The sequence below is a fragment of the Pieris brassicae genome, chromosome 13 (genome assembly GCF_905147105.1).
Source record: "Pieris brassicae chromosome 13, ilPieBrab1.1, whole genome shotgun sequence".
Lineage (NCBI taxonomy): Eukaryota > Metazoa > Arthropoda > Insecta > Lepidoptera > Pieridae > Pieris > Pieris brassicae.
The window spans coordinates 231,183-249,824 of NC_059677.1; the positions used below are offsets into that span (position 1 = coordinate 231,183).

The 18,642-nt window shown below is 34.0% G+C and overlaps 1 protein-coding gene across 1 annotated transcript; it reads right to left on the reverse strand.

The window, feature by feature from the left end:
- Positions 1-1,064: 1,064 nt before the first annotated feature.
- Positions 1,065-17,508, reverse strand: LOC123717803 (leucine-rich repeat, immunoglobulin-like domain and transmembrane domain-containing protein 3). The gene is made up of 2 exons (XM_045674016.1): positions 17,404-17,508; positions 1,065-2,806 (listed from the first exon to the last, which is right to left on the reverse strand). Exon 2 carries the CDS (start codon positions 2,777-2,779, stop codon positions 1,067-1,069), a length of 1,713 nt encoding a protein of 570 aa, XP_045529972.1. The 5' UTR covers positions 2,780-2,806; positions 17,404-17,508; the 3' UTR covers positions 1,065-1,066.
- Between the last annotated feature and the right edge of the window lie 1,134 nt (positions 17,509-18,642).

Sequence of the window (18,642 nt, forward strand, 5' to 3'; positions counted from 1 at the left end):
CTATCTCAAACAATAGGAAATAAAATATGTAATGAAATCTGAGTCCCAATGTTAAGGACTTGTGAGGCACAAACGGGTGATCACGTAAACCTCCAGAAAACAAAATAAAAGCAAATAAGTAACCTACTTCAACTTATCCTTCTTTGTTTTTATCATGTCTGGCAATAAGTTGTTGATAAAACTTGAAACTGTAATAGTTTGGAGGATTCTTGTGTCTATATAGTCATGCTGAACACATAAATAAAACTTACATAACAAGTCAAGTTTCTAATAGTCACGTTAGTTTGAAGTGGCATTCTATCGCTGACCACGATAGCCTTAAAGCACTAGAAAAGCCTTAGGGCCTTAAACTATTTTGTGTACATCTTTTATTTCAAACAGTATTAAACATTGTTTGTCTTAATACACAAATAAAACCATTTCTTTGCTTAGTTATTCAAACTTATAACAACACTTTGATTGCTATAGATAGTTGATAGTGTTTAGAAAATGATTTTTGTAACTAATGTCAGGAGCTATTTAAGGGCTTTTTGAAATACCAATTTTTAAAAAAAAACCTGAATATTTAATAAATCCAATCATAAGGAAACTGCGATGCGAGTCGCTTGTTTTCGGTTGGTGTATTTTATCTATTACGAGGGACTTCACTGTCCGCCCATGAATATTGTGTATTCCAAACTTAACTAAAGCCGTAGTGAAGGTAGTCAAAAGCACTAATAACTTAATATTGTGCTATAGAGAATAGATTATTGAAACAAAATTTATAATAATATATAAGTTTGGCCACAATTCTGTATGTCCAATACTAGATAATATACTAAGATACTATAAGTCTTACAAGCTCCATTTAAAAGTATAATAAAAGTGGTAATGGTAATTCCAAAATCATTTATTTGTAAATTTTAAAGCGTCTTTTTAATCTAAACTTATTTACATTTCGAATCTATTATATTATGTACATTCGGCAAGAATTTAAATTACATTGATTTCAAAATTTACTTAAATTTGACATACAAAATAAACTTTAGAAATAAATCTCATATCAAATTTCGGGAGTTGCTAAGGTCTACAACGCAGTGAATTCCGATGAAAAGTTATCGCTTAGTGTCGATTCCTTGAGATCCCCTGCATTCGCTCCAGGTAAGGACCACGTAGAACTGCCGGTAGCAGTTACTCTTGGACCCATATTATCGTATGTTGGCCTTAAAAGACACGTCCTACTTCTTTTCGGAAGGGTTGAACCACCACCTAATAAATCTGGAACCTTATCTTTATGGCTCTTCACCTGTACCGATATGAAGATATTTCCATAGGGTGCCGGTAAAGAGAATTCCGCAGGGGGACGAGGGTAGCCCCCTGAAGGTCCTTCTATCGTTATATGTACAGGTTCCATACAATTTTCGCTTGAGACTGATCGCTCGAACATTTCAAACCCAAATGATCCCATATCTGTACTTGTTCGCTCGCAACTCGCTGCTAATGATGTATCAATGAGTTTCTTCTCTTGGTCTGTGAAGCTTCTACTTGATGGCACTCTTCGGCGTGTTTTCCAACAAATACACGTACCTATTATCCCAGTTCCAGCCATGGCCAACATAGATCCTGCAGCTATTAAAATGTTGGAATAGTCCGGCGCGCTTCGGGCTGTTGCTACTCTCGCTTTGGGTAAAAATATTGTCAAATACGCGTAAGCCTCACCCACTATGCTTTTAGCGGTGCACTTCCACTCTCCAGCGAATTCACTCGTTACGTTATTTATAGTTACATTCACCCACTGTGCAGTTTTATTTACGAAATCGTCTTTATACTCGTTGAAGTGCCTGAAACGGTATTTATAAATCGTTATTTCGCTATTTCTGTTGGAGTTATTCGTGATTTCTTCTAGATGAAACGTCCAAGACACCGTGGGCATAGGATCACCTCTGATCAAACAACCAAAATAGATGTCCGCGCCTAGTTCGGTTCTTATGACGGAGGGACTGGTTATGGCGGTCGGCGGACAAGCCATATCTTCACTATCCAGGTCTCTCCATGTATTTTGGGATTTACTACGTGGTCCTACACAGACTAATTCTTCATTGCCTACATTACTATTAAGATACCATTCGTGAAAATTTCTAAGCCGGCAATCGCAATACCAAGGATTATCCGCAAGAGTGAGTGTCTTCAAAACGGGAAGATTAAACGTATCAGGATGGAGATACGACAAATGGTTTTGGTGCACGTAAATAGTTTCGAGAGCCCGCAGATTCACGAAGGCAGAGGGGTGCACTTTCCTCAGCCGACAACGTGAAACTTCTAATTTCTTCAGATGTTGTAGAGCGGGAAATTGCTCCGCAACTAATTGACTCAAAGGGTTGTCATTTAGGACCAAGAGCCTTAAACGGTCGTTCCCTTTGAAAGTGTCAGGAGGAAGTTGAGTCAGTTCGTTGGATGAAAGGTCTAATTCTATTAAAATACGGAGCTCTCTGAAAGCATTGTGATGCAAGAAATGCAAATGTGTGGCACTTAAGTTTAGCCGCTGCAAGTTCAGCAATTCTGTGGCGACAAAGGCGTCCTCGTACAGTTCTCTCAGAATGTTTCCGTGAAGATCGAGAACTTGAATGTCGGTTGCTAATCGAGGGATTTGAGTTAGGCCTGCGTTTACACAGGACGCGGTCTTTTTGCCGGAAGACCATTTGCAGTGGCATTCTGTTATGTGTGCACAGTTCAGCCAGTCACTTCCTGATGCTTGGATGAGAAGAGTTAAAAGAATGCACGACAATGCATTAATTCCCATTTGATATCCACTTCCTTTATTATTTACCTGGAACAAAAGATTGTATGATTAACGTAACATCACTGCTCTATTCACACTTCAAATGGACTTTAAAACAGAGTTTTCCAGTGCCGCCGTCTCAAGGTTGGTTTCCAGCGGAATTTGAAATTAATAAAAATATATGAATTTCCAAAACATCACTTATATTGCGATTATTTGTTCTTGTTCCACATTTTGTAATTTAAAGTCCATTAATCAAAAGTTGTCAAGATCAAGCATACCGATACGAATAATAATTAACTTGTAACTTGTCAGGTTTCTGATCTATTGATTAAAAGAAAAATGTATTACATAAAAAAGGGTAATTTCTCGATATGGGTGTCGTTCTCTTAAAAGTTTATATTGTGTGAATATATATTAATATTTTGCATATAATATAATGTAGGTAAAATAATATAAGGTCAAAGTAATTCAATATTTAACAAACATAACTCAAGAGTAAGATTTTAGATGTATGACTATAGCATGTCAAGCGTGCCTCCGGTACGCCCATAAAGGGCAGTTATCGCAGCCCATCGGCACATTTTTGTGGGTGCGTTACCGGCCTTTATGTACGTCAAACAGAAACCATCAATAGTAGCAATAACGACACGTATTTGAAAGGTAGATTATGCCATTTGTTACTTGCCTACTGTTTCATCATCAAATAGTGCCTACTTAACTATTTGAAGATGAAACATATACAGAAATCTGAGGCTCAGACCTAAAACAATTCCACTGATTATTTTTTACTATCTAGACAATGTAGTATTTCTCTTTATGGTCATAAAAGTCATTGTCACCGTGTACTAAAAACACTACTAAATCCTTCGAAGTAAATATTTTCACTGCCGAGAATTTCCAAGTTGGCCGCTTTTCTATAAAGCTAAGTTTTCCCAGCATTAGATTATGCAGAACGATCCTTTATGCGTTGTTGTGAAGTTATAAAGCTTAATAGACATGGGGCTGTTCTGATATTATATGCAATTGTATATTTGGTTAAATAATAATGCTCTCGAATAATTCGACCAATCGTTAATAACATAAATGTTATGAGGAACAATCATTTATGTAATGAACTCAAAAAGTTCTAAAACATTACACAATACTAACTGAGTGTCGCTATTTTCGTCCTGGCCTCAGATTTCTCTGAGTTCAATGATTATCTATATAAAAATTCAAATCAATTATTTTTATTAAAATACATAATGTTCTTATTAAAATTCTTCTGCTACTTCTACATAAAGATACAAATTACAAGCGAAAACTCGACTTTAAATATTTCAAATTAAATACAACGTTTCAACAGATTAACAATCTATAGAACCTCATTTAAAAAAAAGATAATTTTTTACAAATATATTGTATTATTTAAAAAAAATCCTTTCCTGCCGCGGAAAGCCAGGGAAGGCAACTAGTCAAACATAAAACATTCAAAGATGGTCATAGTCTAGAATCGCAGATGTCAATGAAGTTTGTCAGGCACGAAGGCTGGAAAAAATATTAAAAGAAATAGACCAGAGAGTTGTAGCACCTATTTAAAAAAAAAATAACTTATGTAAAATCTCTTTGCCAGCCAAGTATTACTAGACAGCAAGTGGTTCTAATTATCCACGGACAACGTAGCGCTATTTTACGAGAGATACCTGTCCACAACTTATGAAATTAGCTCAATAAGGCTGATCCATCACGAACCGTTTCTTTACTAGTGAAAAGGCCACAAACGCCACAAAGGTAATGATTTATTTTAAAGCAAGAATAATAAACGACATAAAAATATGTGAACCAGTCTACGTGACGTCCAAAAATCGCAGTCATCGCAACCCATGGACATTTATTTTTAATCGGTACGTTACCGTCCTATGAGAGGAGTATACTCTTTCGTTATACAATTGGAGGTCATATCTCCCAGGGAACTTCTCGGTAGTCGATTCCTCAGATATGAAAATGTTATTTTTTGAATGGATGGAGTGAGAAATACAAAAGGAATGACAAAGACTTTTGACGGAAAAAGAGGATAAGACCTGCGGATGAATTATAAAAGGTCATCATTCAATTTTATTTCCATTTACGTTGTAAAGGCTCACTCTCTCAAGACCACATTTTTGATTTTTTGGGAGGGTAAATCGCTTCGTTACGTAACGCGTTACGGCGCCAATCTGTCAAGCTTGTCTCGCTCACTCTAACCCGCATCGCTAGGCGTATTTCGGACAGTTGCTTTCCCCTTTCTCTTCTCAGTGTTTAGTATGGGTTAGACATTTACTGTTGAGTATATAACCTCAAACTATCATTGTTGATGAAAGTATTTAGTATAAAATACATTTTATAATCAATAAAATAATGTATCTATATATATTATTATTATCTATATATTTAATATATTAATATATCTACATAAAATTTAAGTAAGCTTTTCTTACTACGACTACAGTGTCGAACGGCAGTTGTAGGAACTGATTCTCTAAGTTTGTTTATCAAAAACCGCTCGTGTTTCAACGCCCTGTTATGTCGACGGCTTATGAAATTAGTTTGTGTTGCTAAGCACTGGTGTTTCGCTGAAACTAGATAGCTTTTAAGTCTTGTCTGCGATATTTTATACTAAGTATCCACCTGTTTCATGTTACAAAAGTACATAATAATTTTAAGCCGTTCAATCAGAAACAATTTATAATTGAGGAATACAATTCTCACACACGAAATCACACCAAACTTGTCTTTAGTTTCGTCGTCAGTACACATGAAATACAAACGTTTTATAATAATAATTTAACCTTTAACGCTGGCAGCATTTCCTAGCTGTATTGCGTATGTCTGGAGTCACCGGTACTAAGTGGGTAACACAGTTAGAAACATTGGTAATGAAAACTTTTTTGAATTTCAATTTACCAACTCTTTGGTAACCTAATGTAGTTTATTATATTCATTTGTCATTTGTTTTTGTGAATTGGTGACAAATCTAAAACCCTTGTTATATGTGAAAATGAACCTAACGCGAGAAAATTTTCGGTCAATGATTTATTATGACTATCGTTGTGGACTCACTCAACAACAAAGCTATGATTGGCTACAATTGGCATTTCTTAACGAAGCCCTATCTCTTGCCACTATTTACAATTGGTTTAACGAGTTTAAGCGTGGACGTAGCTATCTCAATGATGATCCGCGTGAGGGACGTCCTTTAACAGCGACTACTGAAGATAACATCAACGCTGTGCGACACATGATAGAGGAAGAAAATACCTATCAGCAGATACGGGCAAGCCTAGGCATTGGTATGAGTCAAGTTCAAAAAATGTTACACGAACATTTATTCGCCAGGAAGCTTTGTACCAGATGGATTCCCCATACTTTTACCGACGACCAGGAACTCCTTCGCATGGACTGGTGTCGCCAAATATTAGATAAGTCCAACGGTGGTGACTCAAATGCTGTATCGTCACAGATGATGAAAGCTGGATATATTACTACGAACCCGAAACCAAAAGATAATCAGCTCAGTGGGTGTTTCCTTTCGAGGATCGGCCAGCTAAGAAAGGAAGAAGTCAAAGAAAGAGTGTGTGTGGGTGCGTGCGTGTGCGTGTGTGTATGTGTATGAATATGTATTTCTTATAAGTGATAAGGGTTTGGACAACTTGTTTATCATATTATTTTAAAAAAACACCGCTAGTATTAGTAAAGCTTTTTGCTTTCATTTATAAAAACTAAACACGTTTAGACACAGTTTAACAATAAATTCCATATGTACAAGCGTTGCATTCTTAATGACTCTGTTGGCTCCACACCAAACAGTTTTAGATAATTTACGCTACAAAACATTATTTCCTATTTTAGGTTTTTGTAATGTTATAAAGATGTTAGATTTTTTTCTGTATATTTGTAACGAATAAGCACTCCATTCCATAAACTTTTTTTCGGCCTTCGGGACGCCCAAAAATAATAGACATCCCAACGCATGTACACCCATTTCATTGGGGATTTACTGGCCTTTTATGGAAGAGTATACGTAACGTAAAGTTGAAGGCTGCATCTCCCGGTTCGCTAATTCGCAAATACCGTGAAGCTGACTGTGGAAGACTTCCAGCCGTTGGGGTGTGTTTATACTCTCAAGTTTTAGGACTAAAAAAGTCAGAAAGACGATGACTGACATAAATGGAGAAACGTCGTCAAGCGCATGGCATCTGCCCCTTCTAATACTACTACTAAATAGCGATCACGATCGCTCTGTCAAGATTGTACCGGATAAGACGAAGACTGACATTGCTAACATGCTCAAAGTGGTGGCCGGTCGCTAGTTGCCTAAAAAGACTGTAGATTTTTCCGAATTAAAAAATAGCGAAACATTAATAACTCGACAATCGTAATTAAACTTTCAACTAGGTACGTAAACAATGCACTACCATCTTTTAAGCTCATAAACAAAATTAATAGCTCTAGTTAGTACGAAAATAAATAGTTATTTACGTGCTTACTTGTTGGGCGTTTAAAAGGCTTCTTTGAGTATTTTATACGAGAGAATTTCTTGTGAAAATTCACACATCTTTCATTTAGGTTTTGTTATTTTAAAAGAATTTTATGGAGTATGCATACGAAATGAATTTAGTCTAGAGATGAGTCTGTGTTTGATCCTACAATTTTAAATATATTTTAGGTTTTTAAAACCTAAGTTTAATATTAACAATAATGTACTAAAAACAATTTATTCTGTATTATTAAACTACAGTTGCACAAGCAGAATACTTTCCGTTTCAGCATCAGGTTGAGATGTTTCTTAAGATATTAAGAGTATTTATAAATATTAGAATCTTTAGTACAAAAATTTAAAGGTGAAAGGACCTCTGAAGGATAAAAAGCGTTAAGAGTAGAAAGTGTGATTTTTGGGTAGCTTATTTATAGGTTTGCGTGTATAAAGAGGTGTGGTCGGTTTTTACTGTTAAGTCGACATTTTAAGTTTTTGTCTACCGTTAGAAGTTTTATTTCATTGCACTATTTTAAAATTGAGTAGTAAAAGGTTCAGAGATCAACTCGTGTTGTAATAATTTTAATGTCTCCAGTTGAACTATTCTGTAAGCTAAAATTGCAAAGAGTAATCATTAAAATAAGATGAATCAGAAAAAACAAAAAAAAAGTATCTGGCAGAATAATAAAACAAAATAACAAGAAAAAATATTTTTCAAAGGAAGACAAGGATAAATTAAAATAGCAAGGCTTGGCTAGTTTTCCCGTGGGGTCAACGAACCATATGATCCGAGCTCTGCGCTCACGTGCGACTCTTGGCGCGTCGCCAGCCGCACTGCAACATTTTGATGTTGCTTCACACTTAATCACTGTCGGAGGGTAGTTTACCTTTTTTAAACGATTTAACCGTGCAAAATTAGTATTTTCAAAAAAAATTAATTTCAGTGTCTATTTCTTCTACACTTTTTATTGTTTATATCTTAGGTTAACGTCCTTGGATTTTTATTGACGTGTTTTTGTTGTTTTATAGAATTAAATGACAGATCATATTATATATAGGTACAAGGTACATACAGGTAGAATACTCCTAGACCATTGTTTCTTAAAGTCGAGTTTGTTTTAAAAGGGGGTCGCAGTCTGTTGAAAATAATTAATGCAAACTACATATAGGTACAAAAAATTGTTTGTACAGTGACGAGGTCGAATAACTGTTTTACTTAACTTTTTGGCTTTTACGTGGGTTGGGTAACTATATAAAAATGGTTAAGAGGGTCCTAGACGTATGGATAAAACTGGTTAATATTGTTCTTTTTAAATATATATAATTCTTGTTACATAAGTCTATTACCATTGACAGAAAAACTTAAATCAATCTATGTTTCATAATTAGGAAAATTTATGCATTATTTTATTGAAAAAATTTAATAAGAAATATACAACAATTCTAACAAATCTTAATATTCTTCACTTAAAAAGTAAATTCACGTAAAAAATTCATTTCTTTGATATGCGCTGCATACATTCGTCGATACAGGAGTCAAAAGCTACAGATCCCCGCTTTTTTGGCACAAAGCCCAAAGATTAACCTCAAAATCTGGAAGGCATGGAAGTTTGTAGTTCAAGATTTATATCACACAGACGCCAGGTAACTTTTGTTGTACGCCAAAAATTAAATTTCATATTGATGTTTCTACGTCACACAGATTTGAAACAAAACACATTATTCAGATAAACATTTCTTTAATACAATACTGTGTGTGTTGTTTTCAATTCTTCAACTCGCAAAATTGTGATATTGTTCTTTTGATGTTTTGAGGTCGATTAGTGATATATGCTGCATTGTCGTTCGTTGTTTTATGTTTCTCACGTCAACACATTTTATATCATGTTGCCTGGAATACAACGAAAGATTTAAGGTATATGTAGTATTAACAATATCCATAGTGCTACATCATGACCCCACTTTCACACCATCACACAACACGGTCGAATTAGGTATTTCTTACTTAAATGCATTGAATAATTGTTATTGTATTTTTTCCTTTTGTTAATTAAAGTAAATTGTACCTCTTTGTAATTATTATGTATTTCATCTTTGGCTATATCTTTTATATAATTGTTTTTGTTATGTATAGTATATGTAAGCGGTAGAATTCCGAACTAAATAAATAAATACATGAATAGGAACTTATTATAAAAGCCATAGATAATAGTTAATATAAAGCGTTATAGCGTTATCTTGCTGTCAAATCTCCTGTGTTCTTTCAGCCTGCGCCTGCTACTGATTTTGAAGCCGAGATATGTCCGTCCGCTTTCAATATTGCTCCGCTCTTGTACAAATACCGGCAAACTTCTTGAGCAATAAACAAGGGAGTGGGGGAAAGTTTGCGCATCGTACATAGCGCGGGACACAAACGTCAACTGATTTACCAATCACGTGATCGACACGTCACTCTGCCGCCCCCTCCCCTCCCAATGATACCTAAAACTCGCTCCTGCGTTTAGGACGTTTGTTCAAGATGTTTGCCGGTATCTGTATGGTAGTGGTAAAAGCGAGCATATGATGAAAAATTAATTAGTTCCAAGATTCGGACGTCATGATCGGGATTCACGTGCCTAACCACTAGGCCATTTGCTCTCAAGTCTCTAAGGAAACTATTAAACAAACAGAAGAACTAAATAGTGGGATGAGGTGGGTAAGGGATTGTGTTAGTTATCTTAATAAATTACGGACGATTATAGGGACCGCAAGCGTACAACGTGAATAAATAATCGTAGTATATCTACTTATTTAAAATATTTTGTCTAAGTTGTCGTTAAGTGTTTGTATGTTTGTTTAAAATATGGAGGCTTTTACCCTAAAAGGGGCCACACAAAAACTAGACCTCCAAAAAGGAAAAATATCTAACATAATTTTTTAGAACTTATAACAACACGACTAATACTTATATTAAGAAATGTAAACAATTGTCGTATGAATCTTTTAATAATAAAAAATCATATGTTGTGTCTTTTTTCGAACAATTTTGATTATATTTTTCGAACTATTCATTTACTTCGATATGTAATTATATTATATGTAAATAAATTAAACACTAAACGCTATTAAAATTAATAATAGAAATAGAAACATTACATTTCATAATAAGGGCAGGACTGGAAGCAATATTGGGTAACTTGGGTGATTGAAATAGTAGTGTAACGTTATTAATTAGAACTGCCAATATTAATTTTAAGGTTAGGCTTTAAAATTTGTAATTAAAAATAATCGTTTATATATTTATATCTAAGTGATTATTGAATGATACCTGTCTCGGATTGTCTTAGCTAGACATTTATTTTTAAAATATTTTGGAAATCTATTTAGCTATTATACTCAGAGATAATAAATTTCTGAATATGGTCCAATAGTCACATCACTCATATATAAATACAAATATATAAATATATGAATCTTTACATTTTAAAGTATGAGTTTGTCTGAAGCCCTGCTATGGGTCCTGGAACAGTAATTTTGTATCTTTTATTTCAAATATATATTCTTCATAACAGTGCCAGTTTAAAAACCTACTGGCCAAACTTAATGTACCTATAAATGATATTATAATTATTTATTGCCTTTGATTTACTTTAGATAATGAAAGAGAATACAACATCAATTAGTACAATGCTGGCCTAGTTAAGCGACTACACATCAACCCTACCGAGCGTTCGGTTTGTCTATGTGTTATGAATACTGCTTTAAAAGATATACACGACTGAAGCATATTATTAATATAACTCACCGTTTCGAGAAGCAATCGTTTTCAAATAATTTAAACACAATAACAATTTCATATGATTAGAGTCTATTTATAAAAATGTGATAAAAAAAATATTAATGACATTTTTATTTATTTAAGAATGTGTATTAACAAAAGTTTAAGATCAGAAAGTTTTACAATATTATTAACCTACATACTAATACTAATACTAATAATAATTATTAAAAATTGACAAATAGAAAATGAAAACTAGTTTAATGTGTGTAAAATTATTACAGGCTCGCTGTATTGCGATTCTTTTTTGAGCGAGGAAAGCCCAAGCTCTGGGGTCTGGTCTTTTATTAGGTTCTGTGCACTTGAAGCCACCTTCTATATATTAATTTTGTTATTATTATTGCTACTAGGTTAAGAATATTGTAAATACTTTAAACATACAAATTTGAATAGAAAATAACGTCAAGTTTCAACTATAAGTAGACAGAGATCCAAATTCTTTCCTCTATGTAATTCAATACTGATCGGATAATACAAAGCTTTGAAAAATCCTTTGTTACGCAAAAATACCTAGAGTCTTCCAATAGAATTCTAGATCGCGACTAAGCCGGTTTAGTGCTTAGGTCTATCCGAAAAGTAAATAAACACGGTTTACACAAATTGCATTTACTAAACCGCTTTAACCCGACAAAATTATCTCGATTTAAAAGATGAAGAAGCTCGAAATAGTCATTTAATAGATAAAATTATTATGTGAAAACTTTGCTTGATCGATTACACGTTCTGAAAAATTTTAATTATAACAGTGTCGATAGTCTAATAAAAAGGGAAATAAGTAATTGGCGCTACTTCCTTTTTTCATCTGGTCCTCAGATTTATGTAAATGATCTGAATGAAAGATTTATGATCATTTGTAAATCTAATAGGCAAAATCAAAGTAAAAAATCATTTATTCATATACGAACACAAACTACACTTATGAACGTCAAACAAAGAAATATACATTAAATGCTTCTAATTTTACATTAACTGCCAGTTGACAAATCAAAGGCGTAGAACGGAAGAGAAGAACTGGCAATAAACTTTTCACCACTCATTTTAATCGCCAAGTCTTTTTGTTTTACCCAACGTTTGAAGGAGCTGCAATCATTACACCATGTTTCACATGAAATCTTAGATAATAAATAATAATAAAAAAAGATTTGTCTCAGATTGTCAAAGATCCTCTATCAATAGGAGGTTTGGTGAAATAGGAGCACGCACTTACATTCTCGCGGGAACATACACACCGCTAACATCACCGCTTACACGAATTCAAGTACGACAGTCACCACAAGTAGCACCCGTTCCCGAGTATCACGCATGGCCAGCCATCAGCCCCCTCGTCATATTTTAGGGAGAAAGACGACCGCATGGACGCCGCCACAAGCAATGCGACCATTTAAGCGACCGTGACGATCCTTGTAGTATATAAGTAGTCTGCTTTCCGTGTTATGCCGGTGCAAATGCTGTATATCTACTTATCTTTTAACAAATTTGACTTATCAATATGACAGTACTAAGTTAATGCATCAAAACTTTTATAAATTAGATTTCTAAAGATACTCAATGGATTGTGAATTTCTTTAAAATAGCAATACATTCAAAGTTTCAATGTCCTCGTTCGAACTTCTAACGACGACATTAAATATTGTGTAGTGTATTGTAAGTTTTAACTGTGACCAATTAAAACTACACAGACTACTTATGATTATACAATATCATAGACAATGAAAAATATAATCATGAGGTTATAAATTTAAAACATAGTAATAAAAATTAATAGTCCAGATACGTGACCTCTTCGATAATTTCAATAACGAGCCGAGAGCTGAGAAAAAAAATTATGCGTTGCCGGTTGCAGTACTAACAGAACTCAAATATAAGTGTTCATGTGGTTCGGAAATATTTCAGTAGGCAGCTGGTTCCACGTAGTGGTGGTGATACGGGTGGTATTGTCTGACGTGAGGGTGAAGGTAGCCTAGTGTGCCTGACACTGACCATTTTTGTTTCTAAGTCAGTCTTTATGATGCCAAATTAGTAGTGCATATGCGCACAAAAAATATATCTCTTGGTGCACGACTGATTTGAACGCACCAACCTTTACTCTGGAGCATGCTCAATCGAAAAGGAGAATACTGCTTGCTTTAATTTATAATAAACAGAAGATTTTATAGAACAAGGGCAAAGGGGCAGGAGGCTGATCTAATGTATAGTTATACCGCCGGTCGTGGGCAGTCTCAGTGCCAGAAGGCTCGCGAGTGTGGTGCCGGTCTTTTAAGAACTGAGCCGAATTGGCTCAGAAATGCTTCAGTAGGCAGCTGGTTCCACATGGTGTGGGTGTGGGTGCGCTGTAAAAAAGTCTGGTCGCAGTGTTGTCACTAAAATACTCTTTTGTCTCATTATGTCACATTATGTTTACGTTTGTTTACATTGTGATATTTTTAAGTTATCTTTGTCTATAGAATATTGATATTTAATAAGTTTTATTTGCCTTTATAAGCATTCAAAATTTGATTACAAAAGGACCGAAATTTTCTAAATTTCCATTCCGGTACTATATTTTGATTTGTTATATAAATAAATTGCACACATGCTACGCGAGCGATGCAATTCAGGTCATGTAGTTATGAAAAATGTATAGCAAAGACATTGTAGCACGTTAGTTTTACACGTTTTTATTTTATAACAAAAGAAGTCTTTATTGATTTGCAGTCTATAGAACTATTCATGCTAGAGATAATATCATAGACATCTCACAGGTTATAAATTGTCAATGTCAATCTTATAAACTGTCAGTAGTACGTTATCAATCGTTATGTGTGACTATGATAGAGGTGACTACGCTAGTAACAATCTCTTTGAGTCTGTGACATACATATATAAATGTTTTTCTGGCGCGCATACGCCGTAGAGGCGTACTTTTGCAATGAGTTTTCGTTGAGTGAAGTTTTGTAACCGCTTTGAAATCCGCCATTTCAGTGATGCCCTGTCATTGAGTTAATTAGGTCGTGATTATAAAAGTTTAGAGCGAGAGAATGTTTACTGAATCACTCAAATCACCCGCGAAAGACTCGTACGATTGAACGTTTAAGTATTCATTCGAATTTTGGCCTTAGACTTAAGATTCAAATAGTTCAAAAAATCAAAGCAAGAGACTACAACCATCTAAAAATTTACTATCAGAAGATATTACAGATTTTTTTCAGAGGAAAATGGGATGGACAATGTTTATTTTATTGCCTTTACTGGTCTTCACGCAATCAAAAACAATATCATCAAAAAGCATTAAACAGCCCAAAATTTACTGTATGGTATGCAATACCGGCGAAGAAAATCATCAGGCCTTTTGTCTTCGAGAATGACCGAAGTGCAACGGATTCATATTTGCTTTGTACCGCAACTGCAAGAACAGAATATTGACATGTCAGGTGTATGGTTTCAGCAAGATGAGACACGAAAACCGTTGTTTCCGGGAAAAATCATCGGCCGCTTTGAAGACATAATGTGGCCATCAGATCTCCTGACTTACAAATGATACCTCTCTTACGAATTTTGAGCAGTTGAAGACTATAATAACAATAGAAGTGAGAGCCATATCAGTCGACGTCCTGCGGCATGTCTCTGCAAATTCCGCTTTTAAGAGTGCATTCACCGTGATGGAAGACATCTTGTCCGTGTAATATTCCGTACATGAAATCCGCTCTAATACGTTATGATTTATAATATTACAAATACATTTTGTTTTTTTATAAATATTAAAATCGCGCTGAGACACCCTAAGAATTTGCAAAATGTGTTTTAAGACAAAATTCCATTGATAATGAAAATCATCTAAACGTAATTATCGTAAATCACATAAACCCATTAGGGTCTAAATTATTGGGGTTAATTATAAAAAGATCTTATTGAAAAAGTATCGGACTAACGACCTTTCATTTGAAATATCTGTTGTGGTTGGATATACAACACTTTATGGGCGTTCGCGTTTGGATATAAAACATTATTGAAGGTCAAATTATTGAGCAATAAATTAAATTCTTTACTACTAACTTTACATTTCACATTAACAAGGACTGCGAACTAGCATGAAACTCCCCACCACAATTTTTTTGTTTAATAAGATAGTTTTTGTGTTTTTGTTAATTATTTAAACACTTTTGTTAATTACCCTTTTTTCTTTTTTTATGGAACAGGAGGCAAAGTGTCGGAGGTGGAGTGAGGAGTCGCCAGTATGTTGCTGCGCTTTTAAAAAGTGTGCTCTTTTCTTCACCGTAAGTTGAATTAGTTCGGAAATACTTCAGTGGGAAGCTGGTTCAATATAGTGGTGGTAAATGGCAAAAAAAAGTTGAAAGTATTTTTCCATACTAGGGTTGTCTGAAAGAAATCGCTTATTAGCGACAACAACACCCGTTGCCTTAACTTATGTAACTTGCTTAAGGTAACGTAGAGTAAATAAATAAATGTTTGTTCATATGTAATCATTATTCAATGAAATAGTCGTAAAATAAATATGAGGAATACGCTCTGTCGTTTTAGTGGGACACAAACACAAAAAATCGGATCGGAATTTCTTTGTTTCATAAGCGCCATTTGAAAAGATTTCAATGTAAGTGTTTGGTATTCTATCTGCGCAGTATTTTTATTTTCTATATTTTCAGTAGTTGTATATATGAAGGTCTGTTTTCAACTCTAAAAGTAATATTGTGAAATATTTTTGAGACACTAAGAGAACAAAACTTAAACTTAGAACCCATTATTATTGCACTATATATAACTAAGTGTTTTGTCTCTACCGTCAAAATATATTTACACTTTAATAAAAGTGGTTTTATAAAACAGTGTCATTGGATTGATTTAATTTTTATAACGGGATTAAAACATTGTGTTACATTACGTAATTAAAAACTTTTTGAGGCATATTCTATATACTTTAGCTAATAGCTAGAATATACAGGTGGACCGATCATGTGAAAGACCCATCGTCCTCAAAACTGTATACTGTCATAAGAGAGCCGCTGGACAGAAACCGGTGGAAGCAGATAGACTGCTCCAGATGCTTTCCTACTGACCATGACGCTCAGACATGAGCTGCCGATTAAAGAGAGAGAAATGGTATTTACTCAAATAGATATACTGGGCTGACTTATAGGAAGAGCGCCAGATATTTATTTTTATTAATTATATTCTTGTATATTCTTGCCTCAAACATTGTTAATGAAACATAAGCTTAACTGTTAACCAGGTAGACCGTTAATCTGTAAAGTACAATTGAGGTCCCGGCTTCAATGTTAGGATTACGCGGTATCCCACGCAACAACAGCGCTACGGATATTAGACAACAATAGTAAAAACAGTCTTTTTCCACGCTCAAAGAACATTACTAATTTAAACACCGACTTAGGCTATCAATTTCCTCAACTTAAATTTAATAGACACATAAATATGTCTGCTTTATACCCCAATATAAGAATATGTAAAAGGTTAGGTTTCTTTTGCTTACAAGAGCAAAAGGAAAATTCTAGAAAAACTCAACGCATGTGTCGAATTCCCTATCTGAATACAAATGAGTTTTAGCATATTTATGTGATAAGCAATGCCTAGGATACCTTTTTCGAGTTTATGTGCCTCATAAGAATATCTTAGAAAAAAACCTTATTTTTTCCTGAATTATACAAGATTTATTAAGTTATTTTTGTACATTAGTTTCTTCCCTTAAAATTAAATATTTTAAATATGTTAGGGTTTACAAAAACGTTAAATTCATATTCATAATCATTTATTAATTTTGGTAACACAATGTACACTTATGAACGTCATATTGATTGCTAAATGTAAAATTTTACATTTACTGCCATTTCTCAAATCAAGGACGTAGAACTGAGAAGAACTGGCAATAAAAACTGGCCACTCTTTTAAAACGCCAAGTATTTAGTTTTACAAAATTTTTGTAAGGCAATGCAACCATTACACCATGTTCCACGTAGTTAATAATAAAAAAATTGTCCTCTATCAGCAGTAGGCATGATGAAATAGGAGCATGCACTTACATTCTCGTGAGAAAATAATGTTATAAAGGGGAACGTATGTATGTTTTTGTATTAGTAACGATTACGCCCAAAAACTAATTCTTTACCATAAAATAATCTAATTTAAAATATTTTAAAAAACAAACTAACACATTTGGTATAGGTTTGTTTATATTAAAATACATCAATATAAATGAGATTTAAGAGTGTGACATATATAGACAAAAAGAAAAATTCATCTTGAATTCTTCACGTCCAAAAACAGAGTAACCTCTCACTCAACATACAAATTGATTACAGTATAAAATACTAGAAATATACTTACGATTCACATAGAAAATGCACAAACACAACACAATCGTCACAGACTAGTTGCACGATCAATCGACCGATCGGTCGAGGCGGCGTGTGTCTGGCACGCCGGTCCCCGCGTTTCTGCTTCCTAACACCGTTTGTAATGTGAAGATATGAGAAACCTTTTTTTAATTTAAAACTTTAAGCAATTATGTCTACGCATCGTAGCGCTCTCGTAGCCGGTATTCGTAGCAATCAGTATAAAGAAATGTGTGCGTGTACTAGTGTTACTAGTGAAACTTCGTTATGACCTTATTTTTCGAAAAATGATCTACTATATGCAACTTTACAGAAATTGGTTAAATAAAGTTCAATTAGATAAAGTTTCACAAAAGGCTTTTATTATCATAGACATGATTACAACTAAGATTATTACAGAATTTCATTAATTGTAATAGAATTATTACTATCATTGTTATCGTTATTATATATTTTTGTTACAAATGGCTTCGTTAATTCGAAGGTATGGGTGGGAGGGACAAGAAAAGATGGCACGTAACGGGAAAATGTGACGCGTAACCTAAAAATGTGACGGTTATTTTTTTCCAGCGCCGATAAAGAAGTTTCACTTCAAAAACGATAAAGTTTTTAGTTACTATCTCTTGTAGAGTATAAGGCCGTTCACATATTTTTTTACATTTCTTTTTCTCTCTTATTATTAAATATAATACAGTAAGTAAGATAACCACAAACATTCAAAATAAAACTATATTTAAACCTTCCATTAACGCTTTTAGTATTTTCAATGTTTAGTACTCGCGTAAAGGATATATCATTTTCCAAAACTTGGTACACTAAAGTAATAATATTGTATGTAAATTTTTAATTTCTCAGCTTTGAACAACACAGTATTATCTTATAAAAAAAATTATTTTTGTTAAAATACAACGCGTACCAAAGGTTGCCACACCCTTGAGGCGTTACATGACCTATTACACGTATTATGCTAATGTTCGCTTTATTATCGAAAAACCTTACAGAAACAGAATATTCAATCAGATACCTTTAATTTTATAAACATTTTTGTTGTTTCGTGTTAGAAATGTACATGTTATATGAATAATATATAATTCAGTGAATTGTGTACTAGCCTCTGTTTAATACTTTATAGCATAGGCAAGTAGGTGATTACTTCAGTGGCTGATACGCACCGTCATTTGTTTTTGGATCTAAGACGAGTTACTTTCCTCGTTAATTAATATTTAGCTAT

What these genes read in the sequence shown, in the direction of transcription:
- LOC123717803 (XM_045674016.1), bottom strand. Translation starts at nt 2,779, where the DNA reads ATGGGAATTAATGCATTGTCGTGCATTCTTTTAACTCTTCTCATCCAA.